This window comes from Terrapene carolina, unplaced genomic scaffold (genome assembly GCF_002925995.2).
Source record: "Terrapene carolina triunguis isolate 2854851 unplaced genomic scaffold, T_m_triunguis-2.0 Scaffold194, whole genome shotgun sequence".
NCBI lineage: Eukaryota > Metazoa > Chordata > Testudines > Emydidae > Terrapene > Terrapene triunguis.
In genome coordinates this window covers 12,158,902-12,181,849 of record NW_020664545.1, presented here as the reverse complement: position 1 = coordinate 12,181,849, position 22,948 = coordinate 12,158,902, and the positions used below count along the sequence as shown (strand labels likewise).

General features: G+C 59.4%; 1 protein-coding gene across 1 annotated transcript in view; it reads right to left on the bottom strand.

The window, feature by feature from the left end:
• Window positions 1-3,707: 3,707 nt before the first annotated feature.
• LOC112119638 (unconventional myosin-Vb-like) overlaps window positions 3,708-22,948 on the bottom strand; it is a 46,650-nt gene continuing 27,409 nt past the window's right edge. Inside the window, exons 19-35 of the mRNA XM_026654928.2 lie at window positions 22,375-22,614; window positions 20,561-20,776; window positions 19,629-19,722; window positions 18,946-19,094; window positions 18,134-18,250; window positions 16,975-17,229; window positions 16,759-16,871; window positions 16,100-16,286; window positions 15,598-15,695; window positions 14,382-14,512; window positions 11,194-11,345; window positions 8,521-8,610; window positions 6,909-7,059; window positions 5,932-6,202; window positions 4,805-4,979; window positions 4,143-4,223; window positions 3,708-3,866 (exon numbers count right to left, since the gene is read on the bottom strand). Coding sequence (XP_026510713.1) covers window positions 3,708-3,866; window positions 4,143-4,223; window positions 4,805-4,979; window positions 5,932-6,202; window positions 6,909-7,059; window positions 8,521-8,610; window positions 11,194-11,345; window positions 14,382-14,512; window positions 15,598-15,695; window positions 16,100-16,286; window positions 16,759-16,871; window positions 16,975-17,229; window positions 18,134-18,250; window positions 18,946-19,094; window positions 19,629-19,722; window positions 20,561-20,776; window positions 22,375-22,614 — 2,679 coding nt within the window. The remainder of the gene's footprint in view (window positions 3,867-4,142; window positions 4,224-4,804; window positions 4,980-5,931; window positions 6,203-6,908; window positions 7,060-8,520; window positions 8,611-11,193; window positions 11,346-14,381; window positions 14,513-15,597; window positions 15,696-16,099; window positions 16,287-16,758; window positions 16,872-16,974; window positions 17,230-18,133; window positions 18,251-18,945; window positions 19,095-19,628; window positions 19,723-20,560; window positions 20,777-22,374; window positions 22,615-22,948) is intronic.

The window sequence follows — 22,948 nt, the reverse complement described above, 5'->3', positions numbered from 1 at the left end:
ATCATTAAGAAAGGGATAGATAATAAGACAGAAAAGATCATATTGCCTCTATATAAATCCATGGTACGCCCATATCTTGAATACCGAGTGCAGATGTGGTCACCCCATCCCAAAAAATACATATTGGAATTGGAAAAGGGAAGAGAAGAGTGACAAAAAATGATTAGGGGTATGGAAAAGCTTCTGTATGAAGAAATTAATAAGACTGGGACTTATAACATAAGAACGGCCGTACCAGGTCAGACCAAAGGTCCATCTAGCCCAGTATCCTGGCTGCCAACAGTGGCCAATGCCAGGTGCCCCTGAGGGAGTGGACCAACAGGCAATGATCAAGTGATCTCTCTCCTGCCATTCATCTCCACGCTCTGACAAACAGAGGCTAGGGACACCATTCCTTACCCAGCCTGGCTAATAGCCATTAATGGACTTCACCACCATGAATTTATCCAGTTCTCTTTTAAACGCTGTTATAGTCCTAGCCTTCACAACCTCCTCAGGTAAGGAGGTTCCAGAAGTTGACTGTGCGCTGCGTGAAGAAGAACTTCCTTGTATTTGTTTTAAACCTGCTGCCTATTAATTTCATTTAGTGACCCCTAGTTCTTGTATTATGGGAATAAGTAAATAACTTTTCCTTATCCACTTTCTCCACATCACTCATGATTTTATATACCTCTATCATATTCCCCCCCCCCCGTCTCCTCTTTTCCAAGCTGAAGAGTCCTAGCCTCTTCACTCTCCTCATATGGGACCCGTTCCAATCCCCTAATCATTTTAGTTGCCCTTTTCTGAACCTTTTCTAGTGCCAGTATTTTTTTTGAGATGAGGAGACCACATCTGTATGCAGTATTCGACATGTGGGCGTACCATTGATTTATATAACGGCAATAATATATTCTCAGTCTTATTCTCTATCCCCTTTTTAATGACCCCTAACATCTTGTTTGCTTTTTTGACCGCCTCTGCACACTGCACGGACATTTTCAGAGAACTATTCACGATGACTCCAAGATCTTTTTCCTGACTTGTTGTAGCTAAATTAGCCCCCAGCATATTGTATGTATAGTTGGTTATTTTTTCCAATGTGCATTACTTTACATTTATCCACATTAAATTTCATTTGCCATTTTGTTGCCCAATCACTTAGTTTTGTGAGATCTTTTTGAAGTTCACCACAGTCTGCTTTGGTCTTAACTATCTTGAGCAGTTTAGTATCATCTGCAAACTGCCACCTCACTGGTTGGTTATCTGCTTGGAAAAGAGGACTAAGTGGGGATATGATAGAGGTCTATAAAATCATGACTGGTGTGGAGAAAGTAAATAACACTTCCTTATTTACTCCTCAGAACACAAAAACTAGGGGTCACCAAATGAAATGAATAGGCAGCAGGTTTAAAACAAACAAAAGGAAGTATTTCTTCACACAACTCCGTCAACCTGTGGAACTCCTTGCCAGAGGATGTTGTGAAGGCCAAAACTATGACAGGGTTCAAAAAAGAACTAGATAAGTTCATGGAGGACAGGTCCATCAATGGCTATTAGCTAGGATGGGCAGGGATGGTGTTTGCCAGAAGCTGGAATGGGCAGTGGGGAATGGATCACTTGATTCCCTGTTCATTCCCTCTGGGGCACTGGGCTGGATTGACCATTGGTCTAACCCAGTATAGCTGTTCTCATGAACCTTCAAAGTCTCTGCCCAGATGTTCCCTTAAGGGAGAGGCCGCCCATGGCACGAGCACCAGGGAATTCGCAGTGCTGCTCTTGCACGGGTTTTGGGCTGGTGCTCTCACATCAGCCCCAGGAGGGTACAGCACACACCCCAGACCCATAAGCCCTGGACTCTCCTAAATCAGAGAACTCTACTGAGCTGAAGTACAGGGGTAAGAGTATCCCCCTCCCCTAGCAAATCTTCAGACTCCTTTAGAGGAGAGGCCAGGTGTGATTGTCTGGAGCTGGGCAGAGGCAGGAACTGCTTTGGGGGGGGGGGGGGGTAGAACTTTTCCTGGAAGAATTGGACTGAACAGCTGGGCCCTGACCCCTCTACAGCTTGAGATCCCACCCCCCACCTCACTCCCACACCCGGCCAGAGCGCCCTTTAACTCACATCAGGCAAACAGAGGCTGTTGCTAGTTCCAGGGCTGCCAAGTAACGCTCCTCTTGCAGGAGCACTGGGAGCCGTGCTGCCCTCATTCAGCCCCAGCTGGGAGTTTACTCTGCACAGATGACGATTTCGTCCACTTCCCCCCCCCCCCCCAAATAGCCACATCCCCTGCAAGGGGGACGAGATGGACCAGCATGCAGTGCACTGACACGGGGGCTGGGGAGCCTGCGTGTTCTGCCCCAGCACCCCAGAAAGTTTCAAGCAGAAGCAGAGAGAGGAAGGCCCAGGTGCTAGCTAGGGATGGAGCGTGTAGGCCCCTATTGCAGCCCAGGATACCTGGGTTCCCAGCCCAGCGCTACCATGGACACATCCACTGCCCCAGTTTTCTCCCCTTGGAAGTGGGGAAAACGTTCCCTGGCCTGGGGGTCAGACGCACGTGCTAAACTCCATCAGGATTTTCACCCAAGGACCTGTGAACACCCAGGATCAAGGTGTCTGGTGTCCGAGGTAAAGGACACAGCCTGAGGCTTGCTGGAGGCAACCTGTGACCCGTGTCTGCAGCGCCTAACAAAGCCTCCCCTCACCAGGGGTCTCAAGTCGTGCTCCAGCCTGGGAGGTGGCCTCCGTCCTTTCACTAGAGCAGAGCTCCCAATACTACCCCTGCTGAAAGCCCGGGAGGCTGTACAGCCTCACCCCCAACAGCCTGGCACGGAGCTCGGCGACTCGCGAGGGGCCCGCGGGAAGCGGAGGGAGACCAGCCTCCAGCTTATTATTAAAGAGACTTTTATTCACTTCACACAATTTAAAACAAGCGTTTCACTGAACACAGGCCGCATGAAGAGAGCTCACCTCCCACCCCCAGCTGCTGGGCAGGCAGCCCCCAGGCCTAGCTTCTCTCCCCCATGCCCTAGCAGCCGAGGGGGCAGGAACAGCATTCCCCAGAGACACCCATGGCTGCCCAGTGGGTCCTGGGCCAAGAGCAGCCGCCTGCAGCAAGGGGGAGAAGCCCCTAACCTGGCTCCACCTGGCAGCTGCTTCCCCACTCAGCAGCAACGGGGACTCCCTGCCCAGCCAGCCACACTCAGGACCCGCTTTTAAACCTGCTCCCACGTGCTCAGATGCTGCCCTAAGTGCAGTAAACCCACCCCCTGCCAGGGAGCACTGCAGTTCCAGGGGAGCTGGGTCAGTCAGCGATCGCGCAGCCCACAGCACGGGCGCCCCGCGTTGCCCCGCTCACTCTGGCGTGTGAGGGAGGCACCTTTACCCTCCCGCACAGCATTTCCCGAGGGCCCGTGGTGAAAAGCCCTCGGGCTCGGAGGGGGGAGGGATGCGCCAGGCATGCGGCAGAGCTGGGCAAGTAGACGTTGCCAAAAGGAAATTCCCGCCGGAGTTTTGACTTTTAAGAAGGGGCCGTTTCTGGAGCCCTTTGGAGCCGTCCTTCCGGTGCAGCAGTCTCATGCCTGCACCCTGAAATTTCAGCCTGAACCGCTGGCTCCTTTCCAAGGAAAAGGGCATTTCTAGGGCACGGCAGCCAGGCCCCTGCAGCCTGGGCTGCTGCATGCACGGTTGAGAGACTGCATCTTTCCTGGGAGCATCGCCGCAGCATCACTCAGACCCGGGTCAGGAACGTCAGGTTAACACTGTCAGGGATGTGGAGCTCATCCAGCTGCACGGGAGAGCAGGAGAAGGGCAGGTGCACGGGGAACAGGTGAGCCGTGTCCACCAGCAGCTGGCACGGGCCGGCTGGAGTTCGGTCCGCCAGTCGGTTCTGTGCGGGGAGAAACAAGCCAGTCTCCAGCAATTCTCACTCACACAGCCCCCCACCCCCTCCTTACAGCCACGGCTGGCTCAAGCACCAGGCCATCACAGCCCCAATTCTCCAGCAGCAGCTAAAGCAACTCCGCCCGGCTGCCTGCCAGCACAAAGAATAAAAGCTTCCCCTGCCCCACAGCCAAAGGGAGGACAGGAGTGGGGCAGAGCCCCGCCCCCCCAGGCAACTGAGTCCGGGGGGGAGGGGAGGGGGTGAAGAGAAGAACTCACTCACCTCGACACTGCTTATGAAGCTGGGGCGGACACGCTCCTCCAGCCCGGCGGCGGGGGTGTAGGCCCGCAGGATCTTCATGATCTGCGAGGAGGGAACGCAGAGGTGACAGGGCTGGACGGTGGTCAGTGGAGTGGGTGCTAGAGTCAGGCTGAGAATTCAGTCTGTCCAAGGGCCCTTCCAGCCCTGCCCATGGCCTCAAGCCAACTCAGCTCCAGGGCCCTTCCAAGCCCACCAAGGTAGCAAGTCCCGAGCAAAGACGACAGGGCCCGTCTGGTCCCCATGCCAGGGCCGGCAGGAAACGGAGTCCTAGGGGAGCAGAGAAGGGACCCCAAGCCAGGTCCTGGCTGGTGGAGCTTGGGGCAGTTACAGAAAAAGGGGCCCTCCTGTGGGCTCCAGAGTGAGCAGGAGCCCTGGGCACTAGCCAGGAGCCCTTGGGGCTGAATCAGGGGCCACATCCTGGTACCAGCTCCCAGAGCCACTGGCCTTGGCAGCCCGAGCGCTTTGCCTTCATGGGGTGGGTGGTCCCCTCAAGCCTGAGTTACCCAAACAAACGCTGCCTCCCCCATCACCACTCCCTCTTTTGGGGAGCCTCGATCCCTTCCAGGGTGGCAGAGGCCAGACCCGTGGCCCATCACCCCCGAGCTCCTGGAGCAGCCGGTTACCTGCGGAGTGGACAGCGCCGTGCACAGGCAGCAGATGGCCTCCGCATCTTCCTCCGTCGTCTTCTTCACCTGCAGCAGCTGGGCGGCCTGGATGAGGGGCCGCAGGACCTCCATGGCGCCGCTCTGCTGGAGGCCCTTGGCCCGCAGCCACTCCTCCAGCTGGCTCACATTGTACCTGGAACAGAGCCACACCAAGACGCTCCAGCCATAGGCCCAGCCCCTTAGGAGCAGCTGCCCGGGGGAGGCCTCCCCGGCTGCAGAGAGGCTCCCCCATGCCAGCCTGGGTGTCAGTCAGCGCATAGCGGGGTGGCTCTTGGTGGCCGCAGCTCTATGAATGCATCCAGCGTGGCTGTCCCCCTCGAGTGCCAGGACCGGGGACGGAAGCTATGACAGCTCGTGTCTTCCTTCGCTCAGCCCAGATCCACACATCCAGGGTTCAAGCCCCATCCTGGGCTCCGCACTGCCCAGGACGAGGCTCCCTGTTGCCCATGCAATGGAGCGGGTGGCCCCAGTTTGACCATCGTCTTCCTTTCCACTCGGCTGGGCCCAGTTCTCCCCCCGCCCCAGACTAGTCAGCCAGGATGCAGTCCCCCCGACACTCGTGGGCCCACGGCCAGCCGGGACGTGCCTACGCCAGGCACAGCTTGGCAAAGGTCTCTGGCAGAGCAAGCTTCCCTGGGATTCAATTCTCGGGGGGGGGGGGGGTTACTGCCACCGCTGGGGTGTCAGGAGGATACATGCAGTCAGATTGAGGTGCCCCACCAGTGATGGGGCAGAGCTGGACAGTAGCTGGGCCTGATGGCACCATAGGAGCCTGGCAAGTCTAGCTTTTCCTCCCCCTCTACAGATGCTACCAACACCCTGGCCAGGTGGGATAAGCCCTATGCCCGCGAGGGCGTCAGCCAGAGCTCAGGAGGGTCCGGCTCCCAAGCCCAAGCTCTGGAGGATGTGCCTAGGCCATGCAGGCCGAGCCCAGGTTAGGAGGTACAAAACCCCGGGCAGGGGCTGTGTCCAGGAGGCGGCAGGTTTGGCTCTAGGCCCAGCCCGGGGTCTCCCTTCCCCAGGCCAAGACCAGCCTGACTGGGGAGCAGCCGAGCCCCGCTGCAGGGGGGAGGGGACGGACTGACCTGAGCTGGACGCCTTGACTCCAAGAACAGGCGTCCCTCCTCAGGAGCAGGTAGTTGAGGGCCACGCCACTGACGGTGAAGAGGAGCTGCCGGAAGGCCTGGCCCACGACCACGGGCTCCAGCTGGTGCCTCCCCAGTGCCTCGTGGAAGGAGCTGAGTTGCTGGAGGAGCGAGTCCAGTGTGTAGGCGGGAGCCGCCGGCTGCTTGCGGTAACCGGGGGGCCTGGCCGACGACAAGCCCTGGATGGTCTCGCTCTCCAGCATGGCGGCGACTAGCAGGGCGGAGGGAGAGAGGCTGAGCTCAGCCTGGCCAGCGGTGCTGAAATCCCAGTGCCCTTCCCTCCGGGAGCAAAGGGCCCTGTCTGCTGCGGCTGGCTCTGCTCTCGGTGCCCACGGGGGCTGGGCATGTCCTGGGCACTGATCTCTGGGCAGCACCCTGTGCATGCCCCGTGACCCCACTGCTCACCTGCTGCTGCGGGCAGGCGCTGTGCTTAGGGGGCTGCACCTCCAGCCAGGCTCCTGCCATCTGGTGAGTCACCTGCCCCTCCCGCCAGGGCAGCCTGCTCCCTCGCTCGCTGCCATTCGGAGCGGACCCAGACGAGCCCGGAGTGCCACGCTCCGAGGGTGCCGTCGCTCAGCCAGGCGGCTCACGTGGGTGGCAGAGCAGGGACCTTCCTGTTCCCCCGCCCCCCACCCAGCTCATGCCATGAATCTCCTCACTCCCCCCACCGGGGGGGTAAGTGGCAGATCACTGCCCCAGCCACCCTCAATCCCAGAGGGTCACTTGGCAGGTAACGAGGTCCCTCTGGGTCTGTACTGAGGGGCACAGGGGCCATTTGCTCTCAAGATGCCAGGTCTTCCCAGCCCACAGTGGCCCCTTTATGCCAGGCCTACCCATGGCCTCCCCGCCTCGAGCACCAAGCCAGAAGCCAGCTCTCCACATCAAGCTCACTCCCGGGAGGCCCAGCCAGTACCTACCAATCATGGGCTTCAGTTTTTTCTGTGCCACGCGGATCAGCTGCTGGTAGATCTGGATGGCCAGGTCCCCCAGGCTCTGGCAGTGGCTGGCAAGGTCGAAGTTCCTCAGGCAGTGCTGGTTCTGCTTGGGGGTGTTGGCCAGCCGGTAGCTCTGCAGAGAGCAAATGGCCGGGCTCTAGGACCACGTGGACCGAGAGGTGCTGGAGCACGGCAGAGCCCCTCCCTGGGCTCTAGAGAGCTGTGGGATAGCCATGCATAGGGACCCACCCCAGCAACCCCTCCAGAGTCCTTCCCACCCACGGATCTCGGCGCACCTGACACAGGTCAGTGACTAAAGATCAACTCCGTCCCCACCGCCATAAGCTCCCCTGCCCCCCTCCCCGAGGCAGGCGGAGTAAAGCACCCAGCAGTACCCAGTATCCCCACGGTACAGGTGGGACTGGCCCAAGGTCACCCAGGCATCCTATTCTAGTGCTCAGAGCATCCCCTGAGGATGCTGGTCTCAGGGGCTTCCATGGAGGGGATCTGGCTGGGTTCTCCTCAGCCCTTCAGGGGTAGAGGGTTTGCCGGTAGGAAGAGACCCCTCCCCAGGCCAGCAGCTACTGCCCAGTTTGAGGCCAGGGGGTCTGGGTTGTGGTTCACCATAGAATCGTAGGCATGTCGGGGACCTCGAGAGGTCAGACTCCAGGCCCCTGCGCTGGGGCAGGACCAAGCAAACCTAGGCCATTGCTGACAGGTGTTCGTCCAGCCTGTTAAAAACCTCCAGGGACGGGGATCCCACCACCTCCCTCCAGAGTGTCGCTACCCTGAGAGTTCGAAAGATTTTCCTAATATCTAACCTAGACCTCCCTTGCTGCAAATTAAGCCCATCACTCCTTGTCCACTGAAGGCAGGACATGGCCAATTGATCACTGTCCTCTTTGTAACGGCCCTTAACGCATTTGAAGGCTAATTAGGTTCCCATCCCCCAGCTCTTCTTCTCAAGACTAAACATGCCCAGTTTTCAGCTTCTCTCCAAGGTCAGGTTGTCTAAACCTTTTCTCATTCTCGGTGCTCACCTCTGGACTCTAGTTTATCCACATCTTCCCTGAAGCGTGGCACCCAGAACCAGACCCAGGGGCCTCTGCCTCGCCGGTTAGTCCCCCATTTGACTTTTCCTGCCTACAGGCAGCTCTTTGGAGAACTGGTGTGAAATCAGCAAGATGAAATTCAATACGTGCAATTTGCTGCACAGGATGGCAGGCAAAGAGCCAGTACACGCAGGGCGGTGTAAGCCAGTGGCATCCCATCGGAGCAGCAAGACCATGGCCCGGCCAGATCCTGCCCGAGGCTGAGGGCTGGAGCGACTGACCCCAAGGGACAGAAACTGAAGCAAACCTCCACTGAGCAAACAGTGGGCCAAGCCAGCGCCAAGGCCTGACTCAGCGCCACCTTGGTCTCAGAAGAAACTAGTGGGGAGCCTACTAAAGGCAAACATCCCCGCCCAGGGTGCCAGCCCCATGCCTGCTGCTTCCCGGCCGTGATCTGTTCTGCAGCCCCCAGCCGGGGGTTCAGGGCCGCTGGTGCTGCCGAGGGAGGAGGTGCAGTGCTGGAGCAGGCCCCGTGCCCTCACCTGGTCCCCGCCATACTGTCTCAGGCAGTTGATGAGGCAGCAGGTGTTGGCGAGCCAGAGCGCCACCACGTCGAAGTCCTCGCTGTGCTTCTGCGAGCGGGAGACACAAAGCGACGCATCAGGCGTTGGTGGAGACTCTGCCAACTCCAGGGAGCATGAGGAGACTGTGCCAGGCAGCTGCGCTAGAGGGCGTGGGCACACCAGCAACGCCAGCTGCTGCTTGGGGGTCTGCAACCCCCTCCCCCAATCAGTGCGAGGGCCAGAACAGGGGGCCACTCAGCAGACGCAAAGGGCTGTGTTCAGCCCCGCCGAGCCCCTCCTTTTGTGCCCCTGGCCGCCTCGGGAGGCCTGGATTTTACAGTTGCTCCCCGACAGCCCAACCAGCATCTGGGGTCCCCAGTCACCACTGGGCCTGCTCCAGAGACACCCTGGTCACAGCTGGCAGCCGTGGCCCCACTCACAGAGCACATGGCTGGAGGCCTCCTGTAGCGCTGGCTCAGGTGTGCAGGGCCATGGTAGTACTCCTGCCAGCTCTGCACCCCTGCAGCAGGGGATCTGAGCCCCACATGCCCCGAATCCATCCTCGGGGCATCCCCAAGAGGCAAGGCCCTGCTGGGGGAGAGGATGCCTTGATCCCATCTGGGATCCTCTAGCCACACCACGGCAACAGAGCCAAGGGGCGGCTGAGCAGAGGGACCCCACAGCCACTCTTGCTATTAATTACAGACCTAACTCTGCTGTACAAGCAAAGGGGGTCCCTTCCAACTCAGCCAGGCCCCAGCCTCTCCTCCCTGCTGCCCCCCAGCAGAGCCCCAACTCCCTCCTGGAAAGGGAGAGCGGGGTGGGGCCTCATTAACCCAGCACAGACAGACGGGTGCTGTGGGGAGAGGCAGCTGGGCCAAGCACGCTTGGGATTCACGTTCACGAGCTCAGAAGCGGCATTGGCATTGGAGAGCTCTTCCTGACTCAGGCCATTTTACAGGTGGGGAAACTAAGGCCCAGAGGGGCAGTGACCTGCCCGAGGTGACCAGGCGGTTGCAGAACAGCGGAGATAGAACCCAGGCGTCCTGGCTCGGTGCCCTGATTTTGCTTCTCTGTTCTGCCCAGGGCTCGAGGGGACCGGGGTGCATGGGGCTCGGCAATACCTGCGGCGCACGACTTTAACATGGCGCTGGGCGAACGGGAGAAGGGCTGGACAGACACAGGAGTACAGACAGGCTAGGACGAGCCTGAGATCCAGCACCGCTGGGCCCGGCCAGCGGCTGGGAAGTAGCTTCCCGAGCGACAGGAAGCTCTGACGACTTCACGTTTCTAGCCAGGCTCCAGGTGAGCTGAGCCAATTGGCCCAGCTTCGATTCAGAGCCCTCGCTGCTCAGCCAGGCACTGGAGAAAGGCTAGGACTCCTGGGTTCCTCGGGGCCCATTCTCCCACCAAACCTGGGGAGAATGACTAGTTCTCCTCTCCCTCCCGGCCAAGTTAGCGTAGCAGCTTGGGGCTGGAGGGGCTTGAGCTGGGCCAGCACCAGCGATCTCCATCTCCCGGTGCCATGGGGCCCCAGCTATCAGGGTAGTCGGGATGTACTCTATGGGCGGCTGCCGATCAGGGAGCAGCGTCTGCTGAGAGGCAGTAAGAGCCCTGATGCAGCCAGTGCTGGGGAGGAGCAGTCACTGCCCCAGACCGGCAAAGTCACTGCCAGAGACAAATGCAGCTGCAGGAAGAGGCAGCGCCATGCATGGCCTGGCCAGCGCACGCTTGTGCTTTCTGCAGGGCCCAGCACTCCAGGCTGGGGGGCTGCCAGCCTGCAGAGGAGCCCCTGAGACACAAGGATTAATATCACATCAGTATTCGTGTTTGCTCCCTTCTCCTTTCAGGCCCAGGCCCGGCTCACAGGAGACTGACACTGCAGCGAGAGCCGGCCTCTGCTCTTCTCCCCAGCCACTGGGGCTAGACACACCTCAGCAAGGCTCTCACTGGGAGCGAGGGGTCTCTTCCCCCACATGCCCCCCCCCCCCATCTCCTCCAATCACTGCCCCCCAGACACCCCTGGCCTCTCCCTCTGCGGGGGGGCCCCAGTGGGGGGGGAAGCAGCAGCCCAGCCCTCCCTGCTGGCAGCCCCAAGCCCACACCCAGCAAGTGGAGCGGAGCAGTGGGGCACCCTCCGTGACTGAGGCCACCTCTGGTCAGAGGCAAAAAACCAGCAGCCTCAGGCTCCCGCTGGCTGACCCCAGGGAGCTGACCTGCTCGCCTGCGCCGCCCCATCGGGGCACCCATCTGCTCCTTCCAGACCAAAAAAACCCAATCCACCCCATGTGCGTAAGTAGCACTGCTGTTGTGGGACAAGGCCTCCCGCCCCTCCGAGCCAGGCAGTGGCCCAGAGCAGCCATGCTGACCCCGCCTCTAACCCCGGCCCCAGGGCCCCAAGCGGTCCTCAACGGGCACCCTCGGGAGGGTGGCATCACAGATCCCTGGCCCCTCCCCCAGGTCACACAAGGACATGTCTGGGGTCCGCAGGGGGCATTTCTGGACAGCTCAGGCACAAGATGGAACAATTGGGTGGGGGGGGGGGCACGCACTAGCGGTAGGGAGCCAGTGTCTGAGGGCAGCCCCTCAGCAAGCCAGCAATTGAGTACAGAGGGGCCATGATCCCCCCGCCCAGCCTGCCCCCTGCCGTACCTTCACCACCCGCTTGATGCCACTGACGGCGGCGGTGAAGAGCGAGTGGATCTGGTGCTCGTTGTGGCCGGCGTCCGCATGCCGGAAGCACATGAACAGGACGTAGGCCGGCAGCCCGGGGACGGCACCAGGGCTCTGCTGCGGTTTGAAATCTGCAGGGCGAGAAGGGGACGAGTGAGTCCGGGATGGCTTGTTCCCTCAACAGCCAGGAGCCCGAGGTCTGAGCCACAAGTCACAGGCTGGGGCCTGCCCCACCGGAGCGGCCATCCTCAGTACAGGAGGCAAGGCCTACAGAGCAGAGGGGTCGTAGCAAGCAACAGGTCGGACAAGACAGGGCCTGCATTCAGTGCCCCAATTTCAAGCCTCCTCCCTGCCCCTGAAGGAGCAAAGCTCCTGCTAACTGTCCTGCTCCAGCCCCCTTCCCCTCCTCGCCAGTTTGGCTTCGCCCTTAGCAGGCTCCTGCTTGTGTCCTGCAGGTCTGCTGAAGTTGGTTATTTACACAGCGTTTGGGGAGGAGGCCTCCGGCTGCTGACAGGCACCCTCCGGCCGAAGAGCCGGCCACGCCGCAGGGTGCGGGCTGTGCTGCTCTGAGCCAGGAGCCCCCGGTTTGGGGGTGGCTGGCAGGACACAGATCCGCAATGCGCAAGTCACCAGCCCCAATGGAGCCTTCGCCCCACATCCCAGCTGCTGCATCAGGAGAGCCAGGGGCACGTCAGCACCCCCAGGGCAACTACTCGCCCCCATCCCTGGGGGGAAAGGCGTCTGGAATCTGTCCCGGGGCTGTGTTTCATGGCGAGGACATCATGGCTCACCTGGGGGCTGTCTCATGGCAGCCGGATGGAAATTAATATGCACACACCCCCCTGCCCCACGGCTGCATTTCTGGGCTCTCCCACTTAGGCACGTGCGGGGGGGGGGTGGATTTGATTTAATCCCTTTGCTCACTCACAAGAGCTCAGTCATTGCTCATAAGCACAGAGCCACCACTGGCCAGGCCCAGCACTAACCAGGGTGGGGCTGGAGACTTCCCATCCACCCCAAATAAATGGAACCCGAATGAGCAGGCAGAAAACCCACATCCCCTTTCAAAGTCAGAGCTGTCTGTTAGTCACTGCTCCCATGTAGGGTTCCTGCCCTCGTTAAAGGGGGCAACTCAACCTCATGTGCCTTCCCGACCAGACAGCAAACCAAGCGCCGCTCACCCCCGGCCATCCCCCCGCCCCCCGCCCGCTCCGAACTGGCCCCCCCCCCCCCCCCCCCCCCCGGTCTTGGCCAGACCCCCAGGTGTTCTGCCAGTGTACCTGCATTACCCTGCAGGTTTCAAAGGGATACAATGTTCTTCACTCCCTGTGTAGCACTGATGTGCTCTATCCCAGAACTGGCTGCTTTTCCGGGAGCAAAAAGCATCCAGGGAGGCTGGGATGAATGGGACGAGGCGTGCGGGGTGTTCGGGTGGAAAGGGGAGCTGCAGTGGAGGGCGACGTAGCAGAGGAGCTTAGTGAAGTTCTGCACGGGCCATGGGGAACGTCCCATTCCCAGATGCTCCTCGTGAGATGTCAGTATAGTTAGAAAGGCGTGCGCAATGTGGAAGCTCTGGAGCAACTTGGGAAGCCCAATGCCCTAAAGCACCTGCCCAAGGATCCTTCCCCGGGAGGGGCTCAGAAAGGGGAAGTTTGCCCCCATTTTCCACCGAGCGATTTTGCACCTCGCCGTTTTCCCAGCTCCAGAGCCATTTTCTACCTCTCCTAGCGCCGATTCTATTCGGGCACCTCCCTCCCCAGTTGTCATCCTGCCAAGCAATCCACACTTCAGTCCCAGCCTGCTGCTCTGTGAGTGCCTTCCCACGAGCCTTTCTGCATGCCGTGTGTGACGTTGTGCAGTCTACATGGTTTTATATAAATATAAGTGAATATAATGTAACTGGGATAGTTTTATAAAAATTTGGCAATAAGTGAATATAATGCAACTGGGATATGCTTCGTGCAAAAGGTCTCTTGTAAGGTATCATTACAAAGTGCATAATCTACTGAGTATGATCATCTGATTTGTATAAATGTACCACTCTGGTATCTAAAACTAGAAATATAAAATGTAACTCTGAGGGCCTATTGTAATTATGTAAAGTGTGGGCCATTAATGATGGTTTGGAATCTTAATGACTCCCATTGTCTTCAGCTGGCTAAAGAAGGAGCCTCTCCACCCCCCCAGGATGCTTGAAGGAAGCTGAAACAAAAGACAGTAACTACAGGGGGTGTGAGTGATTGCTGGACCCAGGCTAAAGGGAGATTAGCCTGTAAAAGGGAGCACTCTGGAACTGGTGAGGAACTTATCTGTATTTAGTTTGATCAGGCATAGATTCGCGCATTTTATTTTATTTTGCTTGTGACTTACTTTGTTCTGTCTGTTACTACTTTGAACCACTTAAATCCTACTGTCTGTATTTAATAAAATCACTTTTTATTTAGTAATTTACTCAGAGTATGTATTAATACCTGGGGGAGCAAACAGCTGTGCATATCTCTCTATCTGTGTTATAGAGGGCGAACAATTTATGAGTTTGCCCTGCATAAGCTTTATGCAGGGTAAAACGGATTTATCTGGGTTTAGACCCCATTGGGAGTTGGGCATCTGAGTGCTAAAGACAAGCACACTCCTGTGAGCTGTTTTTGGGTAAACTTGCAGCATTGGGACAAGTGATTCAGACCCTGGGTCTGTGTTGAAGTGGACTGGAGTGTCTAATTCAGCAAGACGGGGTGCTGGAGTCCTGAGCTGGCAGGGAAAACAGAAGCAGGGGTAGTCTTGGCACATCGGGTGGCAGCTCCCAAGGGGGTTTCTGTGATCCAACCCGTCACACCGTGTTCCCGCTGCAGCAGGGAGACTGGCACCACATGGCTGCGGGCACGCGTGACGGGATTGATGCCTCGGCATATGCTGCTCAGCATCACCCCTGCCTCTTGCTGCTGCTCTAGCATGACAGGCCCCGAGGACGTCTGTCTGTTAGACGCAAGCCACTGGGGATAGGAGAGTCCCGGCCTCTCCGGCTCTGCAGTGTCCTGGGCCCTGAGGTTTGAGCCAATGGGGAACACAATCTGTGTGGACACAAGGGGGCGTTGGCTTGAGCCAGGACTTGCACTGCTGTGTAGACAGACCATCAGCCCCAACTCCCCGTGGGCCTCCAGCCCCCCCACCTGTGATGATGGTCCTGATGAGGCGCCCTTCATCCTCTGCTTTGCACCCCAACATGCCCTCGAAGGCATCATCAAGGGGCCTTTCCATCTCTTCCACCTTCACCTTCTGCTCCAGCAACTGGGCCTCTCTGCTTGCTGCACAGAGGAAGGAGTAAGAACATTAGAGTCGGCTCCAAGCTGATGCTCTGGGGCCATGTAACCTGACTCCCAAGTGGGGCAGGGACTGGGCGTCCCACCTCTGCCCGCACCCTGCCTGGGGAACCCCTGCCAGGAAAGCTGGCCCCAGGCAGAGGGATACTAGAGCTAGAGGGATGGAATCGGTCCCACTGGGTTGAGAGTGAACTGGATGGATGCTGCCAGGCAGCCCTGTAAAGCTGCCGTTGGCGAATTAAGAGGCGAGCAAGTGAAGGGTTAATCTGTGAATGTCCAATATCCCGTGGCACCCACCAGCTTTCATCAGCTGCCGACACCTCCCTCTCCAGCACCCCCAGTTCTGCAAAGCTCCCTGCTCAGCCCGCTCTGGGGTAGGCCTGATCTAGTAGGGGGGTGCTTGCCGCTCTGAACCCCACAATAGTGAAGGGGACACGGAATCAGAGTAGTCGGACTCTGCAATTCATCAGGCATTGCTAGCACTGCTCTGGGGTTGGCAGCTGTGCTCAGCGGGGGACTTTCAGGGAGCACAGCCCAAAGCACGGAGGTTAAGGACTGTGTGGGAGCTTTGCTATTAGGAGACACAAGGCGAGCCCAGAATAGCGGCTAAGAAAAGCCCTTTTGGTAGGTCATCGGTCAGCAAGAGGCTCGTTTCCGCTTCCTGGCTGCAAAGCCGCTCTCGTGCAGATGGGTAGCGACGCCCCGTGGCAGGTAAGGGTGGTGGGGGGGAGAGAGGGTGTCATTGAAACTGGCATTAGCAGAGCGCTTGGTGCACGGATGGTCACCTCTGCCCTGCTGCCTTCGTTGGCATAGCGGGTCTCATTGAGCAGGCCCTGGGGGAGGAGGGGCCCATGCCCTTGAGCTCAGGGCTTGGCAGTGCCATCACCAGGCCCGGGGCCCCTCGCCATCTGAACGAGAGCTCAGGCCCCTCCCACCAGCCCCCACTGCTCCTGCGGTGAGGAGGCCGAGCCGCAGTTGTGCTTGAAGCCAGGCTGGGGGCTGCGGTCGGGAGCAGAACCCCCCAAAGGACATTTGCCCCCCCAGCCGGTCCAGTCACAGGAGGCACCTGCCTGTGAGATCCTGGATTTGCTTCATGGAGGTTTTCAGCTGCTTCCGAAGCTTGAGCGTGCTCTTCTCCTGCCTCTCCAGGTGCCCCGCCAGATCCTGGGGAGCACAAGGGGAAAGGATAGTCCAGAGACTTCACCCCCAGCCTCACCTGGTGCTTGGGGGAGGGGGGGCTCTCTTTCCAATACACCCTCCCAGCCAGCAGCAAGACCTCTTTGGGACAGCCTTACAGGAGATGAAAAGCAGTTGGCCAGAATGCTGCCCCAGCTACTGTCGTCTCTGATAGGCACATGGCCCCTTCAAGGAGCCCAAGTCCCAGCATGCAATGCGCCCTCGACGAGCCAGCATGGGGAGGCGGGGGGGGGGGGTGCTCCACCAGGGCGTTTACCCAGCAATCAGCCTTCTCACAGCACCAGCCCTAGCCTGGCCACGTAGCGAGCCTTTAACTGCATGCTCAGCCATGCAATGCTCCCACCAACCCAACAGGCCCACTCCCCCTTTACCAGGTTCTCTCTCTTCAGCTGGACGATCTGGTGCTGGAGCCCGTCTTCCTCCTGATGCAGTTGCAGGTCCTGGATCAGGCTCTGCTGCTGCTTGCTCAACTGCTTCAGGGAGCAGACGTCCAGGCGGAGACCTTCCAGCTCCTGCTCGTGCTGCTGCTGCTGCTCCTGCAGCTGGCTCTCGAGTAGCCTGCAAGGAAAGGCAAGAACTCGGAGGTGCCAGCGACTGGCTCGCCAGGCAGGAGGTTGGGGAGGCCTCACAAATCTCCATGCCCCTTCACGGGTGAGACAGGCAAGTTTCCCCCATTTTACAGCAAGGGAAACTGAAGCAGGGGTTGAAGCAGCTTGCTTAAGTCAAAGGCCGAGATTGGAATAGAACCCAGAAGACCAGACTCTGGAATTTTTTGAAATCTCCACACTCCGAATCACGCACTTCCCACTGTCAGCGCTCTGACCTGGCTCTTGCCACCCAAACCCCGTCTCGCCTCTCCTTCACAAATGCGTCCCTGCAACCTCAGACAGCCTGCTGCTCCCCCAGGGCCATCCGCCACTCGAGGGCGTGCCCCCAGGGGTGGTTTTTAAGCCTTCCACTGCAGCATTATGGAAAACCCAGACATGGCCGAGACACTGAGCAGGGGAAGCAGGTCTGTAAACAGACTCACTTATTGGAAACCCGGACGGCATCATACGCATATTTCAAGTCTTCCTCCATCATCGAGTCTTCCTCGGTCATCTTCTCCGGGCTCTTGTTCAACCCCAGGATCTCTGCAATGTTCTGCTGGGCAGAAGGGGGAGACTGAACCCGGCCATTCAGGCAGCAGGCCCTCCCCACCCCCAAAAACTGCTGCAGCGAGGGACAGGATGGGTGAGAATCTCACCCGGCGCTTGAAGATCTCAAATGGCTTCCTCTCGTGAGCCAGCTGAACCTTGGCCCTGCGCAGCTCCTCGCGGGTCCTGGCCAGGTCCTCGGTGACCACATTGAGCTGCCCCAGGAGGAGGAGATAAGCCTTCTCGTAGGGGTCCTGGCCATCATCGTCGTCCAGCGAGGAGGGAGGGCTGTCGGATCTGATCCTCCTCCACCCGTGCCTCTGCCTCCAGCGGCCCCTCTCCTGGTCCAGGGACTGAGATGGAGACTGTGGGGAGGAAGGCACGGGTGGAGAAGGAAGCAAGGAGATGCATTCAAGTACCATCCCTGGTGTGTTGGACGCTGGACACCGAGCCCCACTTAGACTGGGCCATCCGGCTGCACTGGGCAGGCGGCGCCTGACTCCAAGCTCTGCACTAACCCACAGCCCATTGGCACCCTCCAGGAGTGAGCAGAAAGGGCACGCCTGGCATCGGACCGTGGGATGGCAGGACAGGTCGGCCTGGTTAGCCCAGTCGCACACACGGGAACGCTGGGCACGTCTGCCGGGAGGCAGCACAGGGGAGTGGACGCCAGGGTTTAGTCCTGGCTCTGCCACCAAGCTGCGAGCTTGGGCAGCTTCCCCACTGATGAGACTTCACACGGGAGGGGAGGTTTCTGCCACAGGAAGCGCACGGAGCCCTGTGCGACAGGTGCCAGTCAAAGGCCACGTCTTTGCAGGCACTAACTGGGCTGAACCAACGAGATCACCAGTGCAGCCCACCCAGTCAGAAGGGCCTGGCTACGATTCCCGGCCCGAGTTTGGTGCCAATGGGACTGGCAGCTGGGTGCCGCTGCCACCATCAAGGGGCAAAGGGCTGGAGGGCATGCTCGGGGACACTGTTCTTACTAAAGGGCGAGTGAGGCACCCGACTCTCGGGCTGCAGTTTGCAGCCACGCTGGGCTGATCCGGAGCAGGGATCAGACAGGATTCTGGGGGGCACGGACGAGAGGGAACATCTGGTCTCAGGCAGCTGGCCAGTTCTGAAGAAAGGACTTCCCCCGCTCCCTGCCCAGGGCAATGCAAACCACAGCACGGCTCGTTCCAGAGCCCAGACGCTCGGCTTCCCACCCGGAGTCAGGGCAGCAGAGCCATGCACCAAAGCCAGTTGCTTGATGTGAAAGCGTCTCACCTCGCTCTGCTGGTCGGCATCATCCCGGGACGGCGCCGTCGACAGAGACGACGGGTAGCTGCATTCGGAGTCCAGGATGCTGTCAGATGAAGGGGACCTTTGGAGGCTGGGGGTTCGCTGGAGCGGGGAGGAAAGGTACAAGGGTGCGTTATACGGTGGCTGAAGTTCCAGTCCTTGTTACAGGGGGGCTAGGGCATGGGCAGCAGGGTCAGCATGGGGAGAACTAGGCAGGGGAGACAGCTTGGACCACACATCAATAGCTTGGAATGGGCATGTGCTACCGCTCCCTAGCCCAGTCGTGACGGATACAGGGCGGGGTGCCTCTGTCCTCCAGTGGATGTGCTGCCTGCCTGGGAGTCCCGCCATGGGAACCGGAGAGACGTTCCCCTCTGATCTCCAGGGGAGCAGGGCAGAAGTGGATGGTGCAGCTGTGACATTAGCTTCGGGCTGGGACTTTCCCAGAGAGCTGGCGGTGTCTGGGGGCCAGACACCATGTGGAGTCACTGGGATTTGGGCTCCTCGCCATTTCGAAAGCCCAGCCAGCTTCGTGCCGATGGTGCGGATCTGTTCTCAGCGGCAGGGCACGGATCTGAACACAGAGCGACCCTAGGGCCACCTCCAGGGCGCTTTGCAGAGCCACGGCCGAGCCCTGGGACTGAGTGGACACAGCACAGACCAGCAAGGCACCCGCCGCCAGGCTCCTTGCCCACCTCCTTGCCCGTCTGGCCTCCATGTGAGAATCCTTCAGCGAGAGCTTTCCTGTGACCCCTCGCCTGGCTCCCCGGGGTGTCAGCCCAGCCCGCACTGCTCACCTTGTGGAAGGCCACCTCGTCCTGCAGGTTCTCGCAGCACTGCTCCAGGCGGGCGCACTCTTTCACCAGGTTCTGGTAGCGAGCCCGCTCCCCCTCCAGCTGGCACAGCAGCTCCTGGCTCTCCGCCGCCACGCGCCGGCGCAGCTGGTCTGCGGGGGGTGGGGAGGAGGAGAGCAGAGAAGGCAACGTTTGCCTGCAGGCCTGGACCTGGGACGGGCTCTGCTCCCCACCCAGTGACCACCCTGTGCAGGAGCCCAGGCACCAGCGCCAGGGGGGGCTGGTTCCCCTTCAGGCTTAGGCAGCCGAGCTCCAATGCTGCGCTGCCCCTGGAAAACCTCTCCTCTGGCTTGGAGGCCTAGTAGGAGAGAGCTGGGAACTTAGCCGCATGGCCAGCGGGCCCACAGATTCAGCCGCCAGGCTCAGGCCACACTAGACCTCACCTCTGGGACGAGGCTGGGCACAGAGCTGGGGCCGTGACTGGCAGTAACCAGCCCACCTAGTTTTGGGCCAGTCTCAGCTTGGCAGTCACAAATTGCCAGCCTCACCCTGCCGACAGAGCTGGGCTGCCCGGGTGAGCACAGCCGGAGCCTCTCGCTGGGCTTCCATAGAATTCAGCCCCCAGCCGATTCCTGCTGTGCTGGGTGCAAAGGGGCTGGGGACTGGAGGGGCAGGGCAGAGTTTACCTTCCAGCTCCTGCGACTGCTCCATGATCCGCTGGTTTAGAGCGTCCTTCTCTTCCTTCAGATTGGATTTCATGGCTTCTAGCTCAGTCAGGCGCTGGCGGGAGAGAGAGATGGATGGGCGGTGGGGCCAGACCCCTGACAGCATTCCAGAGCTATGGGGCGAGAGGACCTGCTCTGGGGGTCAGAGACCAGGCAGGCTCTTTCACATGGGGCCATCACAGGCTGCAGGGCCGGTCCTTCCTCTACCCCACCAGCCAGGGGGCCTGGAGAGTAGCCAGGCCCCTGCGTGGGAGATTTATTGACAGTTTTACTTTTGATTGGGCAGCATCAAGGATTTAAGTGTTTGCTTCAATTTTTTATTCAAATTTTCAGTTGTGGGAACTTCGGTGGCAGGGAGGGGATCAGACAATGCGGAGACCCCGAGAGTTAAAGCTTTACAACTTGAACCCGATTGTCAGCTTCTTACATCAGATATACAAAACAATCCGGGTTTGCTTTCAGAAGGTTAATGTCAAGCAGCGTTTCTGGCCGTTTACATTTCGAATATCGACGGATGTATTTGATGGTTTGTGCGTACAGGGATATTTATGGTGGTTGACATTTACCGATAAAAAAAATCGACTCCTGCCAAGTCTACGTATAGACTAGCTTGTTAAGTCACCAGAGCTTTGCAACACTAGCAAGGAGCACGCTCGCGTCACCTCCCCCTCTCATGGCTGAGCCAGAGAGGATAACCAGCCTACTACTGCTGCCAGCTATTGGAGCTGCCCCGTATGCTCAGTGTTGGTTTGAGTCACACCCATTAACCACGGGGGTGGGGATCGTTGCTCTTTGGGACCAGGTCTAAGGAAGGGACGTTTAACTCCCCTCAGTGTTACTGCTGGCTGCCCGCTAGCCGGACAGTCAAGGGTCACCCTGCCTCTGCCCCGCACCTGTTTCAGCTCCTCCATCTCCTGGCCCAGCCTGCCTTCCGAGCTGCTCTTCTCCGACTCCACGCGCTGCAGCTGCTCCTGCAGCTCCCGGATGCGCGTCTCCTGTGCCTTGTCCTCCCGCAGCCCCCGCAGCTCACCGCGCAGCCGCTCCACCTCCTCGCTGTGGGAGGCTCTCAGTGTCGACAGCTGCTCCGAGAGGCTCCGGTTCTCCCTGGCCTGTGGGGGGGCAGCAGTCAAGAGCCGTTTCAGGCCTGCAGGGTCCCAGGGGAGGAACTGGGTGATTCCTATCTGAGCATTAAACAGCGGGGAACCGGGAGCGGGGAAATCCAGAGAAGCTGCCTCGGCCTCATCCCGCCAGGCTGCCCCATCATCCCCCGCAAAGCCGAACAGCTCCCTGGAAATGAGGTGCTATCCACAGTGCCTCCCCCAACCCGAGCGGGGTCAGCCCCAGGACACTGCTGGGGAAACTGAGGCACGGGAGGAGGCACACCTTCCCCAAGGCCCACCACTTCGGTGTCAGGGCTGAGAATGGAACCCAGGAGTCCTGACTCCCAGTTTCCTGCTTTACCAGCCCCAGCCTACAGGCCGGTCTTTCCTTGCCTTGGGCCTGGCCTGCCTGCTCCTTGGCACTGGGCCACCTTCTGTTCCCAGGCTCTGCACAGCTCAGAGGAACCCCCCTGGGGCCAGCCTTTGTCAGAGATCCCGGGCCGCTGCCCTGCCCCACCCCGGAGGTGTTTGGCCCAAGAGTGCCTGGCTTTTCCCAAGTCCCCTTTGCCCCTACGCCCGCTCTCCAGGCCGCCCGATCCACCCCAGAGCAGCGAGATGGGGTTTACCCCATAGGCCAGAGAGCGTCAGGGACGCAGGTTTGATTTAAAGAAGCCCCTCCCCAGCAGAGAGCAAACCACGAGACATGGGAGGCAGACAGATGGCGGCGCCCGCTGGTAAATATTCAGCGACAGAACACGGCATGCCAGGCACGAGCAGAGCCAGAGACGCTGCTGGGCGGGGGAGGGGGCAGACAATAGGCACCGCAAGGAAATTACACAAGTGGCATCCGCTGGATCATGCGGGAGAGGGGTGGGGAGAAGAGAGGTTCGAAGGCTGCTGGGGCATGACCACATGGTGCCCACTCAGTCCCCGAGGCGCCCCATGAAATACCCGAGAGGAGACCAGAGCAGGGAAAGCCGCTGCCGCTTGCAGCCTTCCTCCAGCCCTACAAAGCCAGCTGCTCCATCTGCACTGCCTCACTCCCCACACCTTCGCTTTCCACTATCCCCCCCAAGGGCTGAGCCGTAGGAAGTTAGGTGGGTTCAGAACTAGAAATCTGTCCTGAGCCAAGACGTCCAGGATCCTGCTCTGCCAGAAGAGCCCGATCCAAGTCTCCAGGGACTAGCAGGAAGTCAGGTACTGTTGGGACGGAAAAGAACCGAAGTCTGGCTGCACTAATGGACAGTGCTTCCCAGGAGAAGGGTAGAGTGGCGTTTCCCCCAGGCACCTTTTCTCAGCACAGAGTGTATGGTTCAAGAACATGCAGAGACGGAGCGGAGATTGTACAGCATCATTAAGGGAGTGAAATGCAGCCACCTCTGGAGTGGAGCATGGCTACTGCTTAACAACTCACAGGAACATTGAGGAGGAGGAGACGATCCAACGTAGACTGCTAGGGGAACTTAGCAAGGCAGAACGCAGTTCCCCAGGACTCTCGCAAACATGCCCCTGAGCAGTCAGCACCTTGGCTTTAAGGCTCATCCCAACGCTAGAGGCCCAGGAATCCCCCTGTAGCTCTGGGGCAGCAGGAGGACCGGCCCACTCACCTGCTCATCCACTTTGCACTGCAGCTGCATCACTTTGATCTCCATGCCTTTGTTGAGCTGTTTGTAGTGCTCCACCGACTTCGCCTCGATCCGGAGCCGTCTCAGCTCCCTGCGAGCCCGCATGCGCCGGCAGCAGCACTGCAGATAGACCACCGACCGGCGCACCCGAAGGTACTTGGTGCGAGCCAGCCAGCCCCTCACTGCGCTCTGGATCACAACAGCTTTCTGGCTTGCCACCATCTGGGGACAGAGCAGGCAAGGTTTAGGGCAACACCCATTGCTTTCGGGCAGAAACTCGGCCAGAGCACCAGGCGCCAGCAGCTACGTCCTTGCACAAAGAGCAGCCACCAGGGATCCAAGGACACGCTAGTTAGGGACAACGCTGCACCCCCTGCCTCTCACGCCAAGGATGCCTGTGAGAATAGGAGCCCTGCTACGCGACCAGAGGGTTTACCCACATGGTCTTACTGGAATGAGGCACTCGGTGGCCCCCGAAGAGCGCTTAGGAGCAGACGAGGGGACATAGGTGCAGGATAGAACAGTTGCAACAGAGCCGGGGGGGGGGGGGGGGGGG